Source organism: Manis pentadactyla, chromosome 9 (assembly GCF_030020395.1).
Source record: "Manis pentadactyla isolate mManPen7 chromosome 9, mManPen7.hap1, whole genome shotgun sequence".
Taxonomy (NCBI): Eukaryota; Metazoa; Chordata; class Mammalia; order Pholidota; family Manidae; genus Manis; species Manis pentadactyla.
In genome coordinates, this window is record NC_080027.1 from 9,996,764 (window position 1) to 10,022,930 (window position 26,167).

General features: G+C 57.1%; 1 protein-coding gene across 1 annotated transcript; it reads left to right on the forward strand.

Moving 5' to 3' along the window:
• The first annotated feature begins 2,454 nt into the window (after positions 1–2,454).
• Positions 2,455–26,167, forward strand: TOLLIP (toll interacting protein). Its single transcript, XM_036875777.2, has 6 exons — positions 2,455–2,633; positions 13,288–13,437; positions 16,521–16,703; positions 17,448–17,600; positions 18,537–18,627; positions 23,793–26,167. The coding sequence occupies exons 1-6, from the start codon at positions 2,601–2,603 to the stop codon at positions 24,005–24,007; spliced, it is 825 nt and encodes a 274-aa protein (XP_036731672.1). The 5' UTR covers positions 2,455–2,600; the 3' UTR covers positions 24,008–26,167.

Below are 26,167 nucleotides of genomic sequence, written 5' to 3' on the forward strand. Positions count from 1 at the left end.
CTCTAGGTTTGGAACCCCCTTTACTGGACCACCTGATTGTCCACCCACTAGCTCATGCCACCTTTCCCGGGGGGCATCTAGGGAGGGCCCTGGCTGCCTGGCTGCCTTGGGGCGCTGAACTCCCTGTTCCACACATGGCTTACCAAGCAGAAGCCCTTTCCTCGTGTGCGTTCTCTCCCAAGTCCTCCAGATGGGTCAGGAGAGGTGACCACTTTTCCTGGCTTTACCCTTTCCAAACATGATGCAGATAATGGAGTCCATCAGATATGTATTGGATCAGTTCCATCAGGATTGCTTTCCTGTTTGGCATAAGGTAGGGGTCCAACTTAAGTTTTTCTCTACATATAGCTAATTGTTTTAGCACACTTATTGAAAAATATTTCCCTTCCCAACTGCTCAGCCATGCCAGCACCCTTGTAAACCAAGTTTCCAGTTTCTTGTATTGATGATTTGTCTCTCCCCATAGTGGTACGACTGTCTCAACTACTAGTCTATAATACATTTTAATGTTTCCATTCTGCCGCCTCCTTCTTCTCTTCTTCCTTCATCTAGGATGTATTGGCTATTATTCAGCCGTTCTTCTTCCATATACATTTTGGAATTAGCTTGTTAAAAAAAAAAACTTTGGGGACTTTAATGAGAATTTCTTTTGTAGGGCAATTTGGGAGAGAACTGAGCCTTCCTATCCATGAAGATGGTATATCAATCTCAGTTTTTTCAGGTCTTCTTTCAGGTCTTTCATTCAGATTTTATCATTTTTCCTTCACTTACTCACTTTTTAGAAAGAAGTTTTATTTCCACGTCCCTCCTGCTCTTTTGTTGCTCTTTTCAGTAGTATTTTACCAAACTGCATCCTCTGGTTATTGCTGATGTTTAGTCACACAGGTAGGCCATTTGCCCTCCCAGACTTCTCTCCACCTTTCTCTGCCTTTGTGCCCCAGAAGACTGCATTACCTGGTCAGGCTGACAGGAGGTACCTGGAGGAGATTAGAGGGAGAGTAGAGAGGTCAGAGTGCTTGTCCCTAGATGCCTCCTGCAGGCCTGTGGTTTGGAAGCAGGAGGAGGCCTCCTTCCCTGGTTACAGCTGTCTTCCTTTGTCCTTTCACGGCCAGAAGTCATGGCAGCTTCCTGAAGCTAAAATCCCTCAGTGCTTCGCCATGACTTGCTCATTCGCTTAACTCTGCCCTTTCTTTATCTATGGTCCGTGTATTGAAATTCCTCCAATTACCGTTCAGAGCAAGCCATCTGATTCTTTCTGGGACCTGGCTGATACAGTAATTGCCATCAAGCTGCCTCAGAAGAGTCTCTCAAAGCAGGATTTCAGGATTGGGTTGCTCATATATTTGATGAGCACATGGATAAAATCCTCACTGGGGGAAATTGTGTCACGGGAATCTGTCATGCGGTGGCATCCCAGTTTCTCAAATTATCACCAATGGTGGCATGGGATACAGTGCAAGTGAAGGGCAATTAGGTGGGTGATCAAGTGGCTGAGACCCTTAGCTGCTATGGCCAATATGCTTATTACACAGATCATGCAGTGGGTCGGCTACTTCTGATGGCTCTGGAAAGTGCACACAAAGGAAAGGATGGTTCAAGGCTTGAGTCTGGTGCCAGTGCCCTCCAGCCTACCATCAGGAACACACCTGTAACTCAACAAGTTGGATAATCACTCCTTGCAGCTAAGTACACACACCATGGGGATGCACAGGGTGATTTAGAAAGGACTCATTATAGGATTTGGGCTTTTGTAGGTATTATGGTAAGGTTTATGGAAGGGGGTCTGCTCTGGGTTGGATACTGTCAGGAAGCAGGGTATTCCCAGATTAGGCTTCATAATTCTTAACCAGGAGTGAGGACTAGTAGAGGCTGAGGATGTAAGTCTTCTCAGTCAGGGTAGGGAGACGTATATCACCGGGCTTGGACGGCGTTTGTGTTCCGTGAGTCACTCATGATCAGAGCGGCCTGGCTTAGTATTGATGCATCTGGTGGCAGTCATTCCTGATGTTCTGTGACCGCCCACGCTCAGAGGGCAAGCACTAGGCCCAGCTGACAGGGGCCTTTCCCACCACTTCTCTGATGGAGGAGGACGCAAGCAGGGAGTCTTTAAAGGGACGCTTCATCTCCAGCAGCTCTGGGGCACACAGGCTGACCATGTGGAGGCCAGGGTCTGCACAGCAGCAGAAGGCAGCTGCATAGGGACCTAGGAGACAGGGGCAGGGGGACAGAAGGGCGGGGCGGGGCCTCTCCGGTTTAGGCCACGCCCCCAACCGCAGGCTGGCGCTTGGCTCTTGTTCCCTGTCCCGCCCTACGGCGAAGGGTGTGGTCCGGACCGGTGCAGCTCCGCGCGTGCGCACACAGCACTCGCGCGCCCCTCCTCGCGGGGTGGTGACTGGAGAGCGAGTGCGCAGGCGCCCGCAGGGAACGTGCGTGCGTGTGTGCGTGTGTGCTGCGTACGGCGTTGGAGGGCGGGGTCGGCCGTCAGCTGACCGTGGCGGCGGTGGCCTCCCGGGGAGATCTTCTGGCGTCGCAACTCCGGAGTCGAGGGAGAGTCGCCTGCGCTTCCGCGCTCGGCGGGCAAGGCGCGGGCGGGCAGCACCATGGCTACCACCGTCAGCACGCAGCGCGGGCCGGTGAGCTGCGGGCGGGGGCGGCGGGGCGGGGTCCCACCGCGGCGCCCCGGACGAAGGAGGCCCCCCACCCCACCGGTCTCTTCATAGAGGATTCTGCGCTGTTCCATAAAGTGGGTCCCCGATGGAGGAGACCCCTGTGCTTCGGTTTTCCCCGCTGAGGGAAGGATTCTGGACCCTGAGCTCTCTGAGCTCCCGGCGGCCACCTCTCAAACCCTGTTTTTTCATTCCCAAACGAGAGGTGGGGCCCCGGGAACCGGGGAGCCCTTCCAAGCCCCCGTTCCCTCCTTCTGAGAGTCCTGTCGTCTCCGTAGCTGCTCTGCCAACCGGGGGAGCGGGACGGAGGCCGGGGAGGCTCCCAGCAGCTCAGACCGCAGAGGGCGGCTGTCTGGGCGGTGAGGTTTACCGGCAGGTCGGCGAGCCTGTGCCCCTGAGCGGGAGAAGGTGGCCCTGTTTCCTCCCGCGCCTTCCCTCCGAAAGCCGGACCGAACCTGAGGCCCGCGCTTTCTCCTGACAAGGAAGATCCCTTTCTACCCAGCATCCTTCCTGAGTGTGAGGGGAGGACCCAGGCTTTGTTAGACACGCCCTTTGGGCCCAGCTGCTCTTTCCGAGGGCTTTGAATTGGACCTGACGCACACTTCTAACAGGCTTCTTTGGGGAATGGCCCCTCAGTGGCCGGTTTCTGGATTCCCTGACGTTCAGCTTTCCCATCTTCCCTCCACGGTGAATTACGGCAGCCTGACTGTCAGCATGCCTCGTTTCTACACACTTGGTTGATCAGAGGAGCACGGGAGTTAAATTAGTGTTCCCTGGGGTCCAGTGGGTGCAGTGGCCAGGGAGGGCGGCCCTGCACCTGGCCTGACATGAGTCTTCCACCTCCTGGGAGCTGGGTGCCCTTGTCCAAAATCTCGCCGGTGGCGTGGGACTGCGTGTAAACATGTGAGATGCAGGGCCAGTGTCTGGCAGGAAGTGAGCACCTGGTAGATGTTAGCTGTCTTGATAGCGAGGGGACATTGAGTTCTGACTGCATAAAGCTGGGGTGGCTCACACAGTGAGCGATGGGAGTACAGAGCCCACAGGCCTGGTGTCCATGCTGTCACAGTGCCTGTGTTCTGACCTTCCATGTGGACTGTGCTTCCTGCATGTTCTTCACGGAGTTGTGTGGCCTGTGTCTTTTGTGTTGGTGAGCAGCACACTTGGACCAGCTAGTGTTTTAGGGGTGTTCCCCGTGGCCTGGAGATGTGCAGTAGCGTTAGGTCTGGGCTGGAGATGCTTAGGAGCTCCAGGAATGTGTCCCGAGTGCAACCGGGGCACGTGTGCCCTGCTCAGCCAGTGTCACTGATGCCAGCATTGGGGGCAGCCCGGTACAGTGAACAGCCTGGAGTAGTGCCTGCTGTTGGGACCTCACAGTGTGGCGTGCATGACCACACAGGTGATTCATGGTGACAGTCCGCTCAGGTCTATAGGTGCTAAGAGCTAGGTGTAAACTGTGACCTGCCCTGGACAGGGACTGGGGTGAATTAGGGTCCTGGAGGAAGTCCCATGTCACCTGGGACTTGAGGGAGGAGCAGGAGGTGTGGGGTGGGCACAGAGGGGCAACCACAGCATACAGTCTGGGAGCTGGGGTGGCAGGGCCTGTGCCTGTCTGCCAGAGTGGCAGGCATGCCAAGAGTGGCCAGGCACAGTCCAGCTGGGAGGTCTGCAGGGAAGCAGGGGGCTTGGCCTTTGAGTTTTATCTGTAAACTATACTAGGGTGAACTGTAAGCTAAGCCAGCTATAGTAGTTTTGTTGGAAACGTGTTTGCCTGGTGCACACCTCTTTTCCCTCTGCCCTTTGGTTAGGCAGTACTGGCAGGGGGATTTTGCCAGGTATGAGAGCATGCTGGAGGAAGGCTTAATTCAGCCAGAGTGCATTGGCTGGGCCTTGGCCAGGCCCCCGTCTCCCGCTGTGCTGCAGGCTGTGGAGGTTTTGGGAAGCAGGGTGCTTGGCTTGGAAACAGAGAGGTAGGTCTCTCTCTGCTGGGTGTGCCTGGTGGCACCACTGAGAGGGAGCCCTCTGCCCAGGGCAACTCAGCCAGACAGAGCCTGAACTCTCCCACTCGGGCTGACCCTGAAGTCTGACCAGCAACCAGCCCTCCCACTCTTACGGAAGGAGGCTCGGGCAGAGTAGTTGGGAATGGGAAGGAAAGAGGGGAGCCTTTGTCCTGGGCTGGTGGGTGGCTAAGGCGGGGTTGGTGCCTCCATCCTCTAGAGCCAGTGGCTGGATTTCAGACGCCTGGCGTTTAGTCTTCAGGATGCCCCCCATCCTACCTCCCCCCACCGAGCCACTGAGGGCTTCCAGCACAGCTGTGTTCCCCACTTGCAGCAACGCTGGTGTTTTGTGATGACAACCTTTGTCCACTCAGTGTTCTGTTCAGTCCACAAGCTGTTAGAAAGCCCCGGGTGCCTGTTGGGAGTAACTGGGGGCCCCGGTCCTCACCATCACAATCTGGGGGAGGTTTGCAGCACACATGAGGGTGCAGTGGAGGCCCAGTGGGAGGCCGTCTCCGAGGAAGTGGTGTGCCTTCAGCCACTCACCCTGCCTTTAGACCTGTCAGATGGGTGGGCCCTCCTTTCTTAGCACTGCTGCCCCTGGGCTCAAGATGCCTGTGGTCAAGGTGGCGGCTCGTGGCCATCTGGTCTGGTTGTCAGGCCTGCAACGACTTCACAGGGGATGTTTGCATTTTATCGCATGTTCCCTGCTCATTAACTGAGGCTGTTGTAAAGGGCTCCCTGGTGGTGCTGAAACAGGCATGCACGGGAAAGGCGAGCTGAGGCCAAGTTTCTCCTCTTGTTTCCAACATTCGGAGGAAGGAGCTGATTTTCTTTCTAGGCTTGTGTTTGGTGGTCCCTTTTCTGGGGCTACTGTGAGCCCGTGGGTTTCCCACACTCATATCTTGCTCACAGGGACAGTCTTGTCCTGCAGCCCTTTCCCGCAGGGCTCGGCCTCCTGCAGCCAGTCGGTGGTCTCGTTCTCTGGTCCCTGTGAACGTGCGCCTGGGTCCTTTAAGGCTGAGTTAGTGTGTCTATGTTAGAGTTGCCGGTTCTTTCCCAGGTACAGTGGCTGGCCGCACAGGGCTCTTCCTGCTCCCTTTAAGGAATATTTACCTGGTGCCCTTTGTCCATTCTTTGGCTTGACATCTTTTTGAGTGTTTCAGATTGGCCTGTCACCAGCAGCATGTAGCCCGGTTTTGGAAGTCACATCTGTGGCATCTGAGTGTGCCTTCCAGCTGGCGCTGAACACTTTATATGTGCCTGCACACATTTCTTTCTCACATTTTCTTTTGTGCTTCTATTTGTCCTAGTTTTGTTTCATTTTCTTTCCTTACCTTATTTTGGACTGATTAAATACAGGGTTTTTAACTCAGTTTTTTCTTTTCTACTGATTTGGAAAACACACACTGTGTTTGTGTTCTCTGTGGTTATCCTAGAAATTTTCACACGCAGACCTGAAGATCTGAGGTTGGCTGTTGTGTGTACCCTCCTCCTCCGGTGGATGCACTGCCATTCCTAGCACCCCGGCTTCCCCTTTCCTGGTGCTCACACCTCCCTCTTGGGGCTGCTTTGCTGTTGCTTCCAGTTCGTCTTTTAGAATTTCCTTCACTGGCATACTTAGCTTGTCTCTAGCGCTTGTTGTCTGATTCCTGACAGTCTCTCTGCTGCGTGTAGAACTCTGGGCTGCTGAGGAGGCAATGTTGGCATTCTGTTCTCTGGTCCTTGCCTGCCATCTGCGTCCTGAACATTCTGCCAGCCCTTCCACCTCACCGCTGCTCCCCATCGTCGGTGGATTTAAATCCGTCGGGAGGCTTGGTGAAGTTGTGTGAGGACATTTAGCGCTCCAGCTTTGGGCCAGGTGTTTGCCGTCTGTGCCTCGGTGTCCTCATATACAAACCTTCCTTAGGCCATTCGTGCAAGGAGCATTGAGCCCACGCAGCCCCAGGCCTGGCCCACAGGGAGTGTCTGCATGTGGGAGCTGCTCAGTCCCTAGGAAGGATTTCCATTTCTCAGAAACCTTGGTTTTCCTGGGGCCACCCTGCCTGAAGCTTTTGGTGCACCATTTACCATTCCACCTGCTTCCCACCCTTTCTTCTTCCATACCTGCTGGGTGATGGGAGCAGGGGTTGTGGACCACCCTGGTGGAGGGCGGGGGTGGGGTGATTGTTGCACCATCCGAGGGCCCCAGGACCACCTGCACTTTGTGCTCTAAGTCATCTTAGGTGATGGGAAACTCCGGGGAGTTCTAGGGCCCTCCGCACACCCACAGGCAGGTGACAGCACCCCTGGCTGCTGAGGCTCCTGCACTTCTCGCAGGCCTCCTTCCTGAACTACAGACTCTTGAATTCACACGCCTTGCTGTCTCCCTAGAATGTGCTGGACATCTCCCAGAGCAGACCCTCCTTCCCTCGGACCCCACTGTGCCTTCTCCCGATACTCAGGCCAAACCCTTGGGACGACCTTGCGTCCCCACCCCTCAGGACACCCTACGTGCTCAGCCTCCAAACCAGGTCCAGAACCTGGCTTTTCCCCAGCCCTTCACTGCCTGCATGCCAACACCCGCTCGACTGGTCCACCAGCTGCCACACCCGGCGTCAGAGCCGCCGCAGGGACAGCACACCCACCTCACCTGCCCTGCCCTCCTCTCCTGCCCTCCTTACCTGCCGCCCCTCACCTGCCCCCTTGTCACCTGCCCCTCCTCATCTGCTCCCCTCACTTGCCTCCCCGGCCCCTTCCTCACCTCTCCCCCTCCTTATCTGTCCCCTCCTCTGCCCACTCCTCATCTGCCCCTTTCACCTACCCCCCCTACCTGCCCCTTGCCCCTGCCTCACCTGTTCCACCTCCTCACCTGACCCCCTCATTGCCCCCCTCACCAGCATCACTCACCTGCCCCTCCTCTCTTTCCCCCTCCCACCTCTCTGGGCCCTTCAGTGGCCTTGAGGTCCCCCATTTCAGGCCACCTGTCCTCCGCTCTGACTTCTGCCCTCCATACACCAGCTCTGTGCAGGGGCTCTTCCCCAGGCCCTTCCCCAGGTTTTCCATGCCCGATGCCTTCATATCGCCAGCCTCGCTCGGTGCTCTGGTGGCGCAGCAGGCAGTGGGGGAAGTGCCCCAGTGCCAGACCTTCTCTTCCGATTGCTTTTTTCCTTTCTCCCATTTCAAGAAGGAGCAAGGTCCTCAACAGAGACGGAGGAGGGGGGTGGGTACTGGAGACTTAGGTAGAAGAAAGTGTGGGCCATGGGCTAGTGATGTGACCAGGGCATCCCGTGGGTGCTGTTGGAATTTCAGAAAACGTAAGTGAGCAGGGGCGAGTCCCACTGGCCCAACGGTGGGCCTGCTGGTGGGTGGGGGTTGGTGCCCAGTGTCCGAGAGCCTTCCCCCTCCCTGTCGTGCAGTGTGCAGGACCAGCCTTCTGTCAGAGCCACCATGGTGCCGCCAGATCCACGTGACCCCTCCTCACCATCCTGGGTCTCAGCCCAGCGTCCATTCCCAGGTCACTCTATGGCCAGGCATTTCTCCTGGGCCAGACCAGGACATGCGCTCCGGCCCTGGGTGAGTCCAGTGGTGAGTCCCCTTGTAGGTGGGGCCTCAAGCCCCTGAGACAAGTGGACTGCAGGGTCACTTCCTCCAGGCCCAGCATCCCCGAGAGCTCCCGACTTGACCTGCGAGGCCTGCAGCCTGCTCAGTTTTGACCACAGCAGTTTTTGTTCTGTTGTACCCTGTCCCTTCGAGCCTGGCCTGGTCCAGCTCCCTGCCGTGGCCCCAGCTGCGCGTGTGATGCCGAGGCAGAGCCTTGCTGCTAACTCTGGGTCCAGGAGGCCTCTGTGTGGAGAGCCTGGGTGTGGCAGGGGCTCCAGATCCTTCTCAGGCCTGTTCTCAGCCTAGATGATGCTAACCCCAGAGGCTCCCTGGAGGGCAGAGCCAGCCATAGGCTGTGGCCCTCTCCTACAACTCTGTTCCTTAGCACCTTGTGCTCCTTTGGGGGTTCTTGGGTGTCACACTGTTACAAAGTTCATGGAAGGTAAGACACGGAAGCTCGGGTGTGGACGTGCACAGGAGGTGGCGGCGACCAGGCCCGGGTGGACCAGCACTTGTCGTTCGGTCCCTGGTACTGGTGTGCGTTGGGGGAACTGCCTGAGAACTGTTAGTTTTATTTTTAGTCCACAAAGTCATCCGGCCCATGGCTAACTGTGTCAAGTGCTGAAAGAACATGTAGCAGTTCGTGAAAGAACACTTTCTCTTATCAAGCCAAAAGTAAACATTATATTCACTAAAAACATTTTTTAAGAAAGGTATTTTTTCAGATGTTTTATTTTTGCTGCAAAAGTAACAGTTGAATGAGTTTTCAAATTATTGATTATGTTACTGTTGTTTTAATGTACATGATTTGAATGGGTAATCTGATATTTTATAAATAAATAAGTTACATTAAAAGTTGATCAATAAGTGTAGTTGGAAACTTAAGTGTGAATAATTTTTCAGTTTTTAACCTAACTTGTAACTTAAAAATATTACTTAGTTATTCATAAGCCTGCATTAAAGAGGAAGCCTTATACTTGCTCTTTTTGTGTAGAATGCAGTTACACATAGTAGACATGAACAGATATAGTACATCTGCTGTATTGAAGTTTCACTGGGGGACAAAGAGGAAAAGCCATTTAAAATGTTCCTTCAAGGGACAGAAATGAAAGGCAGGCGGGTACCTGGCTGACGGGCTCCCGCTGACTGTGGGGGCCAGCTGGTTGGCAGCAGGACGGCAGCGGGAGGGGCCGGGAGTGCCTGGCGGGTGCCGGGAGGGTTCACTGCGTGCCTGTCCAGTTTCTGTGTGCTGTGAAACATCAGCTTGGGTAGTGAGCACGCAGGTGATAAAATGAATAACCAAACTCTCTTTCTGTGCCAAAAGTGACATCTGGACTTGAAAAGCACATTTTAAATAGAACCAGCTTTTGCAAATCTTTTGAGTGGTGGGAAAGCCCAGTGCAGGGCGGTGGCTGGGCAGGGCATGGTTGTCAGTAGGACAGTTTACTGTGATTCTCAGAACGTCCTGTGGCTACTTTAAGACATAGGGAATTGTTTTTGAGACTGTGTTTAAGATAGTTTATAGAAGTAGCTTTTAGTTTTAAGAAAAGTCCAGCCCTAGAGAGTTCAGTCTCGAGTGTTGGTTTCTTAAGCGTTTTGGGCATAAAGCCTCTGGTTTGCGCGTTGCCCACGCCTTCCCCCTCCATGCCCTGGCTGGCGTGCGGGCTCCAGGCCATGGCTGGTAGGCATTACCTCTTCCCCATCACTGACAGCAAGGCACCAAGCATCCTGCGTGAGCACTTCCGTGGAGGGCTTCTCAAAGCGGGCTCGCTGAGTCTTAACCAGGGACTTAAAATTGTTAGTGTTCAATTTATTCATCTTGTCAGTGTCAGCCAATTTATATTAAAAATGCAGTCCATTGTGTATTACAAGGGAAGTTGTCCTCTTTCCCATCTGAGCATATATTTTGACTTAACCACTGAAACTTTTCTCCATGGTGTGGTAAAAATGAGTTTTAGGCTGAGCCCTGGGTTCTCAGTGTTGCTGTTTACTGACGACATCCTCCGGTGTGGCCACGGAAGTGGTACGGCTCTCATGGGCTCCTGGACTTATTGCAGTGAATGACTTGCTAACTGGTTTTGTTAGTGGCTGTTTAAGGCAGCAGCCTTCCTTGCCCCACGGTTCCACCTGAGCAGAGGTGGTGGGCCCGGCGTGGCATTGGCTGGCTGGCTGCTCCGGCAGCAGCAGGCTCGTTGCACAACCGGCAGTTTGTTAAGCATAAGGTCTGAAGCTCTGTGTCCTTTTCTTCCCTTTTGCTTTTTGTTACATTGAAATTTTTTCTGATAACACTGCATTTTGGAATAATTCTGGGCTTAGGAGCAGTCCAGAGACTCCCCCATGCCCTGCTGCTCACATCTCACACCACCAAGGTGCATTGTTGACAACTAAGAGCCTGGCTGTGGTACGTGACACCTACCTCCAGATTTTGTTAGACATCCCAGTTTTTCTGTTACTGCCCCTCTGTCATAGGGCTCCACCCAGCACCCCACGTGGCATTTACCCGCCATGTCTCCTCCGTTGCCTGCACTCTGGGACTCTCTCTCATACTTCCCTTGTTTTTCTGGAGTTTGACAGTTTGAGAACTACTGGCCAGGGGGTCTGTAAACTGCCCCTTGGCTGGAAGCAAGACCACAGGGGTGAAATGCTCTCACTGGGTGTCTCAGGGACCTTGTGTCTACCTGGCTGAGCTGGTGTTGGTCTGTGTCTCCAAGTTCTGTCTTCCCATATTCTGTTTGCACTGGCAACTTAGGTTGTTAAAACCCATATTGCGTGTTCATAATTTTACAGTTAAACACTTGTTGAAGTCACACTAGCTTATCTGACCTTTTGATACAATTTCCTTTTCCCCCATTAAAAAGCAGGTGTATTCTCATTCACAAAAGCTTAGACAAGTACAATAAATAAAAAGGAAACGGAACCCCGAGAAGCTCCCTTCCAGTGACAGGGACAGAAAAAGAAACAGAGATGACGAGGGAGACGTGAAAGCCCTCCCACCCATGTCTGAGCAGCGGCGCCTGCCACCCCCTGCTGCCCCAGCCGTGCATGCCAGGCCACCACAGGGCCTCCCTCTGAGGGCAGAGCCTGCTCCCCTCAGGCCTGAGCTGAGCAGTGACCCTCAGGGTGAGTGGCAGTTGGTCTGTGTGCGCCAGGCCCTTGGATCTGGTCAGCGTGAGTCTTTTCCTGCAAGATGATGCATTCGTGGGAGCAGACAAAGCAAGGGTGCCTGTGGGTGAGGCTGCAGGATCTGTGGGTGGTTGGCAAGGTCACTGGGAAGAGGTCTGGGTGGGAGAGCATTTTCTATACACCAAGGGACTGACATTTAGCTTCTGTCATTTACCTGGGAAGCCCAGAGCATCTCAGCCCTCCTGGAGGCGTGTGGCCTACCAGAGGTTCCCACCGGGCCTTCTTGGGGCTAGCCCTGGGGCCTGCTGGTAGCCTGTGTGGCACACCTGGGGGAGTGCGGCCTACCACCCCTGGGAGGGCACTGTGCTCTTCTCCTGGCAACCCCAGGCCTCTGGGCACCTGCTGCTCCCCAGCAAGCTTGCGCTCAGGGCTCAGGCCCTTAGGCTTGCCCCCGGCTGGCCACTGAGGTGCAGAGGAGGCATGAGATGCTGTCCTTGTGGGGGCGTCTCCCCAAAGGGTGCGAGGGTGCCCCTGGGTGCCACAGTCTGAGGGGGTCAGGTGCAGGCTTAGAGAGGAGAGGAGGGGAGGGGAGGGGAGAGGAGAGGAGTGCTCTTGCTCTCAGAGGCATGAGTTGGGCAGAGCCCCTGGGCTGGTGGCCTGGGTTGCCGACACTCACCCGCTCTGCCTGGCCAGCTCTCCAGGTGATGTCTGCCAGCATGGAACCTGGCATTGCCGGATCTCCAGGCCTACAACAGGAGGCTGGGGCTGGAGCCTGGACCTTCCCAGGGACATTCGGAATGTATGCTGGGGGAGAAATGCTTCCCTTATGTGTGTGAGCCCAGCGGGTGCAGGACCTTGTGGAATCCTGCCGGATGCTGAGCCATCCGGAAGGCTGAAACCCTGCTGTTGAGGTGTTAACAGGTGCCTAAACGCCTCACATAGCCCCTGGTGGTGGCTGTCAGTGGACACAGTTTGCCAGAACCCACTGTGACACGCAGGTGTCCATTTAGCATTTCCCAAAACAAGTAGCCCTTAGAGGCCATCGGCTGGAAGCCCGTTGTGATGTCCTCCTGGGATGGCTGAGGAGGATGTGAACTGCCTCAGGCAGCCCTGCCCTGGGGCTGTGGTGATCTTCGCCCCAGCAGGCCTGGCCTTGCTGTGGAGTGGCTGACATCCAGCTCGGACTCAGCGTCCCTCCTCTGCCCACCTCTGCTGGTCACCCTCTCCAGGGCTGCTCCCCCACTTGGCCGAGGACTGCCTCCCGCTTTCCCCTCTGTTGCTCTTCCTTGGGAGACTTCTCTCCCCCGAGGCTCCTCCAGCTTGTGCTGTGTCATCCTCCAAGCAAGGCCTTTTGGCACGAGCCCTCCAGCCTGCCAGCGGACCCCTGTGACTGCTCCCTTCTCTGCAGAAGGGTCAGTGAGAAGCAGAGGGCAGGGTCCCCGTGGCTTCTTATGTCGGTCTGCCTCCCCGTTGCCCTGCGGCGTTCCGAGCCTGGCCTGGTGGGAGTCTTGAAGTGCAGCGGGACAGAGTGCTTTCCCAGTGACTTGGTATCTGAGGTTCTGGCTTCACCTTGTTGTGCGTTTGAACAAGTGTCTCAGTGCGCACAGCCTTGCCTTTGGTGCAGGGGTACCTGGGAAAGCTGTCAGGAGGACACAGACAGTGTGTGAAACCAGCCATCCAGCCAGTCTGTTCAGAGCACAAAACCTGCTTTTAGTGTCAGAAACGTGCCGCGAGCCTTCTCTGAGCCCTGGTTTGCGCGAGGGTCAGCCGAGTGACAGAGTAAGCCTGTGGGAGGGCCAGGGTGCAGGTTGGAGGCCCCAGCGCCCCTCATTTTGTAGGTGCAGAGGCTGAGGGCAGCACCGCCCACCGGCCAGCCCGCCCCAGCCGCGGCCTCACTGATGCCACCTTCTCTCCTGCTGAAGGTTTACGTGGGCGAGCTCCCGCAGGACTTCCTCCGCATCACACCCACCCAGCAGCAGCAGCAGGTACAGCTGGACGCGCAGGCCGCCCGGCAGCTGCAGTACGGCGGCACGGTGGGCGCAGTTGGCCGCCTCAGCATCACCGTGGTGCAGGTGGGTGCTGGCGGGAGGGCAGGAGCCAGCTGACCTGGGGACTCCGGCTCTCATGCTGCACTTTCCACGTGGACAGATGTAATTTCTCTCATACCAGTTTTTCCTGAAATGTGTATCTGATGAAAAGCAATATACATGAAAAATACTGACCATTATTCAGGGTTCTGCCAGAAATAATGAAGATTATTAGTGATGAGCATCTGTTGGTGTCCTCTCTGTGCTGAGAACTGTTCGTCCATGCAGATGGTCTCCTGATCCTCAGGGCAGCCAACGGGGGAGGTGGAGGCCCTGCCCATGTCCAGGTGTTGGGAGTGGTGGGCAGAGAGGGCCAACAGCCCTGGGGTCAGCCCTACAGCATGGCGCTGTCCACCTGCATGTGCCCACAGCCTGCTGAATGGACCCCATGAAAACCAACACGCTGCAGGATGTAACATGGTTTTGGCCACTGGAACATTCTGTGCAGCCATGAAGGAAAAGCCCAGCCCATGTGCCGCCCGGGGCCTCTCCCCAGTGTCCTGTGGGTGTCTGAGCTCTGATGTGCCCCCACCACAGTCTGCTGCTCCTGGATCACAGTGGGTGGCACTCATCCTTCTGGAAGCTCAGGCCTGCGTCCTGGGCTGCTCCCCAACACCAGCCTGCACACAGCTCATGGCTGCACACTGGGGTCTGTGCTGAAGCTCTCTGCTTGCCCTGCTGCCAGCACTTTGGGCGGCTAGAGTGCAGCACGGGGATCTCCCTGCTCAGTCCTGTGGGGCCTTCTGTCTGCCTCACCCTCCCACCACTCCTGGAATTGCCCCAGAGCCCCCACTTCTCCCCTCCCTCAGGAGCACCCCGTGTTCCCATGTGCTCTGCCCCTCCCCTGCTCACTCCCTGCATCCCCAGCTTGGTGTAACGTGCGAGGTGCTGCGCATCGCTGCATGTGGCTGGGAGAGATGGAGATGTCTGTCCCCGGCAGGTGCTGTGCAGATGGCATGGAACCAGGTGTCGGTGCAGGCAGGTGACATTTCCTTGGACACCTGTGACGTGTCTCAGCATCTCAGTGAGGCCATTGAGAAATGAAGGCCTGAGTGTTCTGTCCCCAGCAGCATAGGGACAGCAGGGAGGCTGGGTTCAGCGGGTCAGTGATGGAGCACACAGGGAGACATCTGTCCCTGGCAGGTGCTGCGCAGATGGCGCAGAGCCAGGTGTCGGTGCAGGCAGGTGACATTTCCTTGGACACCCGTGATGTGACTGAAGCAGAGTCTCAGCATCTCAGGGAGGCCATTGAGGAATGAAGGCCCGGGTGTTCTGTCCCCAGCAGCGTAGGGGCAGCAGGGAGGCCGGGTTCAGCAGGTCAGTGATGGAGCACACAGGGAGACATGGCAGCCACAGGACCCAGTCAGCATGCGGGTGCCAGAGCAGGGACTCAGCCCTGCTCTGGGCAGAAGCACCAAACAGGCCTTGAAAACTGCTTCAGATCAGTAAGAGAAAAAACCTTAGCAGTTGGGCAGGACTGAAGTAAAGTTACGGGGAGGCTGGGAAGTCAAGCGAGTTTTAGACTCTGCATGTTTTATGGAAAACAGGGCAGTTTTTAAGGAGCTGGGGGCAAGGCTTACAAGTTTATGGCACAAAAAAAGGGTATATGAAGCTGTCAGAAGGCTAGCACACACCTCACACCACCCGGATCATACTCAGCCACCCAAGAACTAGGTCACAGGTCAGCAGGAGATACCCAAGGATGGGAGGTCTGGGCCTAGAAGCACTGCTCCCAGCTTTGGTCCACTGTATACCAAGTGGGTTCCTTCCAGCAGAGAACAAGACACAGAGCACACAGAGAACTGACAGGAGTGTGTCCCTGTCATGGGGATGCCCCTTGAGCAGGTGGGTAGGCGGGCTGCAAGCCTGGCAGGCTGCCCGGGGGCCCTGACAGGACAGACCCCACTGTATTACAGAGTCGAGGCCAGGTCACTCCTTAGCAGGAGCACAGCTGACCACTGCCAGGACAATGATGTCAGATCAGACCCCTTTGGGAGCCCTCGGGGCAGTGAGGGATGGACAGAGTAGAATGGGTTTGACCAAAATAGGGAAAATCACAGGCGGGGCGAGTGGGGAAGGAAGTGCATGCTTGTGGTGGGCGTAAGTTGATGCTTCTAAGTCAGGTTGGCCCACTGCATGGTCAGGGTCTGGCCATTCTGGTGACCCCACCCCACGACTGACGGTGCCGCCTGCCTTCTCGCGTAGCCCTGTAGTTGTTCGCAGCTTGAGCTCTTGGGCTTGGATCTGGTCTGGCCTCAGAGGCCTCTCTGTGCCTGGGTGTGAGCTCCTTCCCGACGTGTGCAGGGTGCGGGTGCTGGCTCCCAGCCTGGCTCTCATGGTGTCCATGTTTCCGAAGCCGTGTGCTCTGCATTTCCTTCACAGGCTGTGTTTGCCATGGCGTCCAGGCAAGTGTTGCCTCACCCCAGATCACAAGGATGGTCTCCGGTTTTTCCAATAGTTTTATAGTTTCAGCTCTTACACTTAGGCCTGTAATTGCTTTGAGTGAGTTTGTGCTGACTGGTAACCTGACCCTTCAAAGCCTCTATCTCCTTGGTCAGCGTTCACAGCCTTTTCTCCCTGCAGTGCAGCCTGCTCGGCTCCAGGCTGGGGTCATGAGACGCTTGGCATCTGGATTGGCTCCTCAGGCTTGGGGACGCATGACACTCGGGACGACTTCCTGGGCCCCTGCCCATGCTCAGCCACTGGGGACACTCCCTCCCTGGGGAGGGGACCCTGCCGGCCACCAACTGGCCCATGTTCTCTGTGGCTTCTGGCTGGGCCGGGACAGCCTGCCTATTTCACCCTCCCCAGCAGCCCCTCACAAGCAAATGTTGGAGAGGGAGCCGCTCCAGCAGGTCTACGAGCTCTGCAGTTACCCGTGGGGTGCGTCCCAGTGGCTCTCTTGGTTCTGGGTCCCGGGACAGTTACAACTGCCTCCCGGCAGATCCCAGCGGTGGGATTCCCACCCAAAATAGGCCGGGAGTGATAAGTTGAAGGGCAGACTATGGGTGAGCATGCAGGTCTCCCTGAGACAGGGCATCATCTCTCTGACATGGGCTTCATTTCAGGCCAAGCTGGCAAAGAACTATGGCATGACCCGCATGGACCCCTACTGCCGGCTGCGGCTGGGCTACGCCGTGTACGAGACACCCACGGCCCACAATGGTGCCAAGAACCCGCGCTGGAATAAAGTCATCCAGTGCACGGTGCCCCCAGGCGTGGACTCCTTCTACCTGGAGATCTTTGATGAGGTGAGGGCGGCTGCCTCAAGGGGCATACTTGGGTCCAGGCTGCTCCAGGAGCCTTGGCTTGGCTGGATGGCAAGGGACAGGTGTCCTGGTGTCCCCAGCAAGTGAGGCGTATCTATCCCGTGTGTGTCCTTTCCCATTCAGAAACGTCATCCCAGTGGCACGGCCTCCCTCGCTCTGGGGATGGGTGTGGGTACACGCTCCCTCCCCTGCGCTGTGTGCATCCAGGCAACCGGCTGGTCATGAGTGGGTTGGGTTTAAAGTGGGTCAGACCCCGTGGCTGGGTGGGAGTAGGGTTCCCAGGGGCATGCATTGCAGCGAGTCCACCTGAGTGTCCCTGTTCTCTGGGCACCTGTCTGGGGTGCCCCATCCCTCCGAGGCTGAGCCAGGGTGCCTGGGAGGCTCTGGACAATAGGGTGAGTGCTGAAAGCAAGGCTGGGAGGCTGCCACACAGTCCCGCACCCTCTGCCCTCCCTTGCAGTTTCCTTCTTCCCTCTGCGGCCCTCAGGGTAGTAAGGGATGTGGTTGGCAGGGAGGGCGCCCCCTTTCCTCCATCTGCACCCACTAGGGCACCCATAGGTGGGAGGAGCAGCCCCCATCTGCCTGAGGGTGGGGCAGGGATGGGGCGTGGCCCCAGAAGGTCGAGAGAGGGGCAGCCCCTGCAGCGGTTTGCTGGTGAGGCTCTGGAGGTGGCCTCAGCAAGAGGACGCCATGGGCGTGGGGTCAGGCCACTCCTCCCTCCCTTAGCGAGCCTTCTCCATGGACGATCGCATCGCCTGGACGCATGTCACCATCCCCGAGTCCCTGAAGCAGGGCAAGGTGGAGGACGAGTGGTACAGCCTGAGTGGGCGGCAGGGTGACGACAAGGAGGGCATGATCAACCTGGTCATGTCCTACACGGTGAGCATGGGTGGCGGCCAGGGGAGAGGCGGGGCCAGCAGGTGGAGGGGCGGGTCCTGGGAGGTGGGTGGGGCTTGGGGCGGGGCCACAAGCTCTGCCCAGGACCCTCTATCTAGCAGGGGCTCTGCCCGCAGCAGTTCTGTTGAGGGAGCAGCTTTGCAGTGTCCCCTCTCCACTTGTGCCTGGAGCCCTGCCCATGTCGTAGCTGGTGTTGGGTCGCCGGGGTTAAGGATGAGGCACTGCCTTCTGGGCTGTAGTGCAGAGCCCACTGCAGGCCAGTTCCTCACGGCCCCCCAGGACCCTTGGGGCAGCGGGTGGTGAGGGCAGGGTTGGGGCTGAGGCTCCGGGGTTCCTGCCGTCTCTGTTACATCCCCCAAGTGCTGGTGGTATTGTTGTTTCAGCTTTGTGAGACGTGTCCAGCAGGTGTGAAGGGCAGAGGAATGCGTGGTGAGCCCTGCATGGGCTGCCCACCCAGCGGCAGCCACCCTCTCTGCTAACCCCAGCCCTTCTCCTCTTAACACCAGGCTGTTTTGAAAGCAAGTCCCAGCAGCAGTGTAATCTTACTGGAAAATGTGTCACAAAATGCCAGTGTACTTAACTAAATAATTAGAATCTTAGACTGTTGTGAAATACTATGGGTGTTGATCCTGAAATCTGTGCATAAATTTACGTCCTTGAACTCTGCTCTCTTTGGTCGTACCTCAGCCATGGTTCTGCAGGTCTGCAGTGTCCTTTAGCCCCAGTCCTTCACCTCTGATCTGCCAGCCGAGTAGTAGCAAGGGTGTCAGTGTGGGCAGGGCGTTCGAAGATGATGGACAGGGCTCGGTGGCCTGCTGGACACCGTCGGGCTCCAGGCCCTGTGTTGCCTCTCGTAGGATGGTTTTGGTGTGTGGTATGTTTCTCTGTGACCATGTGGTCATCTTTGGTGTGTTTCAGTCGCTGCCAGCCGCTATGGTCATGCCACCTCAGCCCGTGGTCCTGATGCCCACCGTGTACCAGCAAGGTGTCGGCTATGTGCCCATCACAGGTGCGTGCTGCCCTTCCTCTGCCTGGGCAGGTGGGCTCCGTGGGATGGAGGCATGTGGGGTGTGGAGTGCAGTGCAGTGGCTTAGTTTGGTCTTCAGATGACAGTGAAGGGCCTTCCAAAAGCAAGGGTCTGGGGTTACGGTTGAGCTTTTTATGCATATGTAGGAAATAGAATTTGTTCTTTCTCAAAATACAAATAAGGTAGGTTGGCACAAGTTGGTTAAGTTGAAATATGTGGAGATGTAGAAATGTAATTTCTAAACGTTTTCGTATATGAGTTACTGTAAAAAGCTGATATTCCTTGTGCTCTGATATCATCTCTCTTATGTTTATTTGCTTTATGAGATGGCAGTTCATGGCAGTGCAGCAAAATCAAGGTGAACTGTAGCTTTTGTGACTTATGTTTTCAGAATTTCATGTTGGCCTCTGCGTGAACCTCCCTGCTGGCTATGACAGTCACTGAACTCTGCCAGCCCACCATAAATAGCCGCGATGCCAGCCGGTAGATGAGGCAGTGGCTGTTGTCAGCCTCTGGTCAGCAAGCAGTGTAAGACTGTCACCCCTGAGAGAAGGGAAATGGGGTGAGCCCCACAGCCACTCCATCTCTGCCTGAGGCGGTGACTCTGCCATGGCACAGGGAGCTGGGGTCCAAGTACTGCTCCACAGTGGCCACGGCCAGAGTCCAGGGCAGCAGAAGTGGCCAGGTTCTGTGGGGCAGGGCACTGGGGAGGAGGGAGACATGTGACTGGGGCCCCAGGTACTCGTACTGAGGTTCTGCTTCAGGGTCCGGGCAGCGTGTGGTGCGCCAGGGCTCCCACCAGCCTGGGCAGAATGGCCTCAGCAGCACCGTAGCCGCAGCTGGCTGGGAGTCGGAGTCCCTGGGGCAGGCCTGCTCGGGACCCCTAGCCCTGACCCAGCCCCCACACATCCGTGGCAGCGGAGGGGATGGAGCTCGGAGGCGCGCCCCACGTTGCAGGATCCCCACACAGGCTTGGAGTGTTTTCCCTGTGCCTGAACTGCCCCTGGAACAAGCGGCAGCACTGCCAGGGGGATGGAGCACGATTCCTATGGGGCGCCGTCCTGCAGAGACCAGAGAGCTACCCGCCTTCAGGACAAAAGTGGACCACAGAGAGGGACTGAGGGAGACGGCCCAGAAACTTAAATGGCTGTAGTTCATTCAAGGAATTAAAGTGGAGTGTCTCCATGAGTGGAAACAAAGGAGTCTCCATGGAGAAATGGAAACTACAGAACCCAGTGGCAGGTCTAGCTCTGAAAGCATGTGGGGGGACGTGAGCCCCCGCTGGGGCTGGGGACCCCACCACGCAGTCACGCAGAGCAGGTGGGCACCATCGCCTGCGAGGGCGTCGGGGTGTGGGCACGTCCGCCCAGGGCCTCCAGTGTGCTCGTGCCCGGAGTGTGTGTTGGGTCAGCATGAGCTGTCCTGCGTTGGAGGTCTGAGGAACAGCGGCTGATAGGGCCCAGCAGGGTGGGAGTGTCCTGGGGCGACCCACTGTGCAGCTTAAAACAGCAGGAGTCTGTGCTCTCCCACTTCTGAGGGCCAAAGTCTAAAGTCAGGGTGATGGAGGGCTGGCTCCTGGAGGCTCCCAGGGAGGACCCTTCCTGCTGCTTCCGGCTCCCTGGGCTCTAGTGGCCCCGGGCTAGTGGGCTTGTGGCTGTGCCCCTGCAGCCTCTGCCTTCGTGGTCACTTGGCCCCTCCACGTGTCTGGGTCTCAGCTTCCTCTCCTAAGGGCCCCGTCCTTGGACGAGGGCCCACCCTGCTCCAAGTGGGTCTTGTGTTCATTGAGCACCTGCAAGGACCCTGTTTCCAAATGAGGTCCATTCCCAGGTGCCAGGTCACCACACACATCTCCTGGAGCACATTCAACCCATACAGTCCCCAGTGCCAGAGTGTATGGGGTTAACGGGAAGTCAGCTTGCTTAAGGGACAGAATTTATTGTTTTCTGGTCCCTATCCTTAGTCCCTTTGTAGACGCCTTCAGTCTGCCTGCAGGTATTTATTATTGGGAAGGCTAGATTATTTTACGGAGGGAAACTTCGAGCTTTTCCTTTTATGTGCATTTGTAAATTTTGCAACAATCACGCTAAAATTAGTTTAAAGAAAGTTACAAAGGAGATAAACGTTTTCAGACCGTGTTGCCCGCCTGATGCCCTCTGCTGACCCACCCCCACCTCAGTTGTGTTTCCAGCGAACAAGAACTTCCTCTCATTGCCAGTACAGCCATCCCCGTCAGGCGTCAGTGTTGAGCCCCGTCCCTCTGAGTGCCTTTGGCTGTCCCCTGCTGCCCACAGCAGCAGCACCCAGGCTGGGGTCCTGTGCCGGTTTCCGTCGCCTACCTCCTCAGCCTGGGACTCGGGCTTTGGCCAGCTTGGTGCATTTGGAGGGTGCAGGCTAGTGTCCTGCAGGGTGACCTGGCGGCTCCCCCTGGACTCAGGACGTTGCTGAGGTGGGCCCCATCTTCCAGGGCCTACTAGCAGGGCCCTGCCGTCCCCATTGTGGTAGGGCCTGCCCCCTCTCACCAGGATGCTACTCTTTCTCCCATTAACTGACCCATGTTTTGTTCAGGAGGTACTTAGGACCATGGAGACGTCCCCATTTCTCCAGACCTTGAGTTTATTCCCAGGTTCCCAAGTAGCAGTTCCATGTGAGTCTGCAGTTGCAGCCTGTGCTAACATTTCCTGTCACTCATGGTACCCGGCCTTGGCCAGAGGGCAGGCTCTTCTGTTGGGCTGTTTGCCCGGGCGTGTCCCCCTGTCCTTTGAGCTCACCTTGTGGCACCCTCCAGGCTCACGGTGCTCACCTGCCCACCGGAATCAGCCAGGTCTCCCAGGAGCCAGCTCCCGTTTGCCAGCAGAACGAGTGTCTGGGAAGCGTTCCAGCTGCTTGGTTATGTTCATGTTGTCTGTCTGGAGTGTTAACAAGACATCCTACTCTAGGAAGTCAGTGCCTGCCCTTCCCCTGGAGTGACTGTCCCTGAGGATCTGTGACGGCCACATGGCCCTCCCAGAGTCGTGCTGCCAGCAGGCTGAGGGGCAGGCCATGGCCTGCAGAGGCGGCACAGAGGCTGTGACCGCTGGCCAGCCGCGTTCAAGTCCGTGTGCTTCCCCCTCAGACATGGCGTCTCAGTGCATCTGCCCCAGAGGGTCTGTATTCCTCACTCGCCTCCCTGAGAGCACCTGGCCGCCACCTCCCGTGGTTCCCTGAGGTTGTTCCAAACTCGCAAGCTCTGAGGCTCGTTCTAAAGTTTGCTCTGCTGTGAAGACCTTACTTCCAGAATCTCACTGGGGTGTGTACGTGTGTGGGGTTGCATGGGGGAGGGTGGTGGCATCCTCCAGGGCCCAGAGCAAGAGAGGAGCTCGCTTTGTGGAGGCAGATGGTTCCGGTGAGATGGTGCGGGCTCTGGGCCGGCACCTCGGCCTGTGCTGTCCCATCTGGGAAGTGTGCCCATGCGGTGTTCAGAGTCCTCTGCGAGCGTCTCCACCTGGCACGCAGAGGTAGGTGACTGGGAGGTCTGTTTTCAGCGTCTCGCCAGCTTGGCCCATGGTGGGGAATGCTCCCAGGGCAGGCCTGGCTCCCAGGTATTGTGTTCTTGCTGGCAGGCTGGGATGTGTGTGGAAGGCCCGCCTCTTCCCTGCCCCTCCACTGCAAGGGAGCACACACCTAGGGCAGCCAGCCTGTGGCGCCTCAGGAAATGGGCGTCCACTGCCGGGGAGGGGAGCTGTCCTAGGCACTGCAGTGCAGGTGTGGGGAGCGTCCACACGCCACGAGGGTCACTCAGATGGCCACTCTGGAGGGGACAGGCAGTCACGCAGCCCTGAGCCCTCCATCTGACAGGGAAGGGAGGCTCGTCACACCCCTTCTGTGTCCACATGGACCTCGCTTGGGTCCCCTTTTGTTGCTGAAAGGTTGAGGGGATGGCATGGTTCCCCTGCCTCCTGCCAGATATGACCTGGTCGCCTGATCTCACCCAGACTCTGTCTTCTCACCATGACCTGAGCCGATGGCTGGCCTGTCAGCATGGCCAGGACCAAAGGCCAGGGAGTCGGCTGTGGAGGCAGGGCCCACAGGGCCCAGGCCCATCCTGGCAGGGGTGGTGTTGGGGCCCCTCAGCCATGCCTCTGCACCCGCCTCAAGACACCATAGGCCCTTCCTGCCAGCTGACTTAACGTCTGGCTGCCTTTAGGATCTTCTGACTTTAGAAAGGGCTGGGCAGGCATAGCCTATAGTCATTCCCAGCCTAGCACCCCCACCTGATGGGTCCAGTAGGGAGGGTCGTCTGCTTTTGAAGTTTCAGGCACTGATGATTAATAGCCACGTAGGGAGGTACTGAGTTCCCTGCATCATCGGGCTACAGGCACTTGGACGCGAGGTGTAGAGGCAATAGGGTCACTGAGTGGGGCCGGGCTGCACAGCACTGGGGCCAGTGGACTCTGTGCGGTTGGCATGTGGCGACGGTCATCCCTGAACGCCTGGCTCCTCAGTGCATCTGTCTGCATTTGCCATCCCACATCCAACAGAGAGGGAGTGAGGGGGGCTTGGTGGTCGGTGGCAGCCAGCAGCTGGAGTGAGCATGCCCAGGAGACCCCTGGGGGCCTGTGCGCCCTGACGCTGTGTGTTTCCACGAGCACTTCAGGGTGGCCTGCGGGGGCCATGACTGTTGTGCATGCTGTGCTCAAGGCAGCCTCACCGGGGTTGGAGGGGCCTGCTGGAGTGTTTCCCTCATCAGAGCACGACCGACACGTGAGCAGCGTACATTCTGTAACCTCTGTTGGAGGAAATGACGGCAGGCTTGGGTGTTTGGGCGAATGGGCGTTTTGCTGTAGATGGCGAGGACTGGCCTGTGGGCCTGTGGTCAGTGAAAGCTGGCCCCTGTGCTGCAGACCCAGGGCCTCCTAGGGGACCAGAGGTGGGTGTGGGGGTAATCGAGCAGAGGCCGGAGATCAGAGGACGCGGCTACTCACCCCTCTCCCATGGGGTGTCCGGGTGGTTCTGAAGGTTGTGTTGTCTGGGTGACCTCACCAGTCAGCACGCAACCTGAGGGCCACTCCTCACAGGTCAGCAGGAGGCATCCTTGTCCTCTTTAGCCAGAGCCCACTCCACATGCTGCTGCCATCCTGCCTTTCCTGAAGCCCGTCTTCTGCTTTCAGGAATGCCCGCCGTCTGCAGCCCTGGCATGGTGCCCGTGGCCCTGCCTCCGGCCGCTGCGAGCACCCAGCCCCACTGTAACGAGGAAGACCTGAAAGCCATCCAGGACATGTTCCCCAACATGGACCGGGAGGTGATCCGCTCCGTGCTGGAAGCCCAGAGAGGGAACAAGGATGCCGCCATCAACTCCCTCCTCCAGATGGGCGAGGAGTCCTAGGCCCCGCCCCCACTGCCGCGCCGGCCCCGCCCTTTGGACTTGCAGCCCAGAGCCCCAGTGCGCGGTCCCTGCACATCCCACAGAGGAGCTCGCATAGCCTTCCCCGCCGTCCATAGCCTGTCCCCGCCCTGTCTGGACGCATGTCGGTTTGATTCCTGGCGGCCGTGTACACCGGCAGCTAGGTGTGGGGGTGGCGGCTTTCCCCCGGCTTTGGTAAGAAAGAGCAGGCATGTGGGCCGTGCCTCTATACACTCACTTCCCCACCGCCTTGGTACACGTCTGCGGGCACCCCACACCCCAGGAGGCTGTAGGAGCAGCCTCCCTCCGCCAGGGCCTCAGGAAGTGTCGGCGGCCTCCGGTGTCATTAATGGCACATGGTTACTATGCTTAACGGGGTCGACCAGTCATTTAAAGGCACACAGGATCTCTTAGCATCTGATTGGGGTTATTTTTAGAGCTTCCTAAAAACTGAGAATGCATGTCCTCCACTCCATGATCCTTGCAGAACTGGGCACCCCCGGCGTCCGGGCAGGTGGGCAGAGCTGACGCCTCGTGTTGCTAGGCCTTAGCAGGATCTCAGCATGGACGCAGAGCAAACCCGAGCACCAGGTGGACGGAGCCTGCCGCCTGCCATCCCTGAGCAGGGCTGTCCTCCTCTCCTGGGTGGGACCCTTCATCTTCCCAGCCGTGTCTAACCAGCTTGGTGATGGGGTGACAGTTGATGGGTTGTTTGCCTCAACTTTGTCTACTCTTGCAACAGAACTTAAACGGGCATGAAAAGTAGTGGGCATGGTCCTGTGTATTTGTTTATTAAAGGGTATTAGGAACTGTTGGCTCACTACTGATGTTAGTTCATGGAAGGCTGGGCACCAGTCCTGTGGATGGTAAAGTAGCAGTCAGGTGACTCCACATTCAAGTCCTCCTGAGAGGCTAGAGGACATGTGCTGCGTTGTGGACTGCACACCGGCCATGGCTCTGGCCACAGATGCACAGGACGGGACAGTGGGTGACCCGTAGTGAAAATCAGGAGTTTGGGAAGTTTCTCCAAAGATGCACTTCAAACGCGTGTGCGTAGAAACCCTGCCACGTGCCTGCGGGCTGACAGTTTTGAGTCGCCATCACTGTTGTTTCTTCTGGGTGCTTGCCCAGCCTTCGGGTGTGCAGTCTTCCCAGTGCGGACACAGAGCTAGGGCCTGACATTTTGGATGTCTGCGCAGGCTGAGTGGTGAGGCGAGGACTTCAGTGTCAGGCTTCTCCGCACACAGAGGTGGTTCAGCTTCGGCTGGAAGACGCTGCTTGTGCCGCCCTGGGGGTGTGGTTGTGGGCAGGCGTGCTCGCGGGTTTGCCCTGGGAAGCCTGGAGAGGGTGTGGTGGGCTGGTGGTGGCAGCAGGCGAGGGCAGGAGCCGTGGCACTGGCTGGGGTCTGTGCCCCTTGCTTGAGCACGGTGAGCCCACTTTCCCGCAGGTCACTCACTCGTGCTGCAGACGGTGGGATCTGTGCCAGGCCAGGGCTGACCGTGCGGTGGTGACCGTATCCTGCAGCCCGGCGGTCCCGGAGCTGCTTTTTGCCTTACCGCCGCTGAGGCGCCTGGCGGGGCTGTGTTGGCAGCAGAGCGGTAGTTTAAGATGACTCTAGACTTGCCGCACCCCTTACTTTCCTTTTCACGAGCACTGTATTTTCTTAATAGATTGAAGAAAGACCATGCATTTAATTGCCAGTTGGGTAGACTCCTCCCTCTCCTCTCCTGTTGCCCTCCGATGCACTCGGGAGAGGCTGGGGCTGCCGAGGGCAGAGGTGGCGTCCCGGTGCGCCAGGCCTCTGAGGGTCGTCCGCACAGCCGCCCGCGTCTCCCGTGCGCAGGGCAGAGGCACACTCTGGCCTTGTTGGCGAGGAGAAAGGCTTTTGGGGCTGGTTCTTCCTCTTTTCCCTCCACACCTTCCTCCCAAAGGTCTGTGCCGCCTTTACAAACCCCCTGAGATGAGGTCTGCTCGGCCAGGTGTCGGTGGAGAGGATTCTCAGCTTTGTTCCTGATTATTCTGGTGGGGGTCCAGAGTCCACATTTTTCTTTGATTGTGAAATATATTTTTACTTTTTAGCCTTCTAACTTAATAAATGATCCATATAAAAGTAGACGATTAAAATTCTCCAAGGAAAGTTTA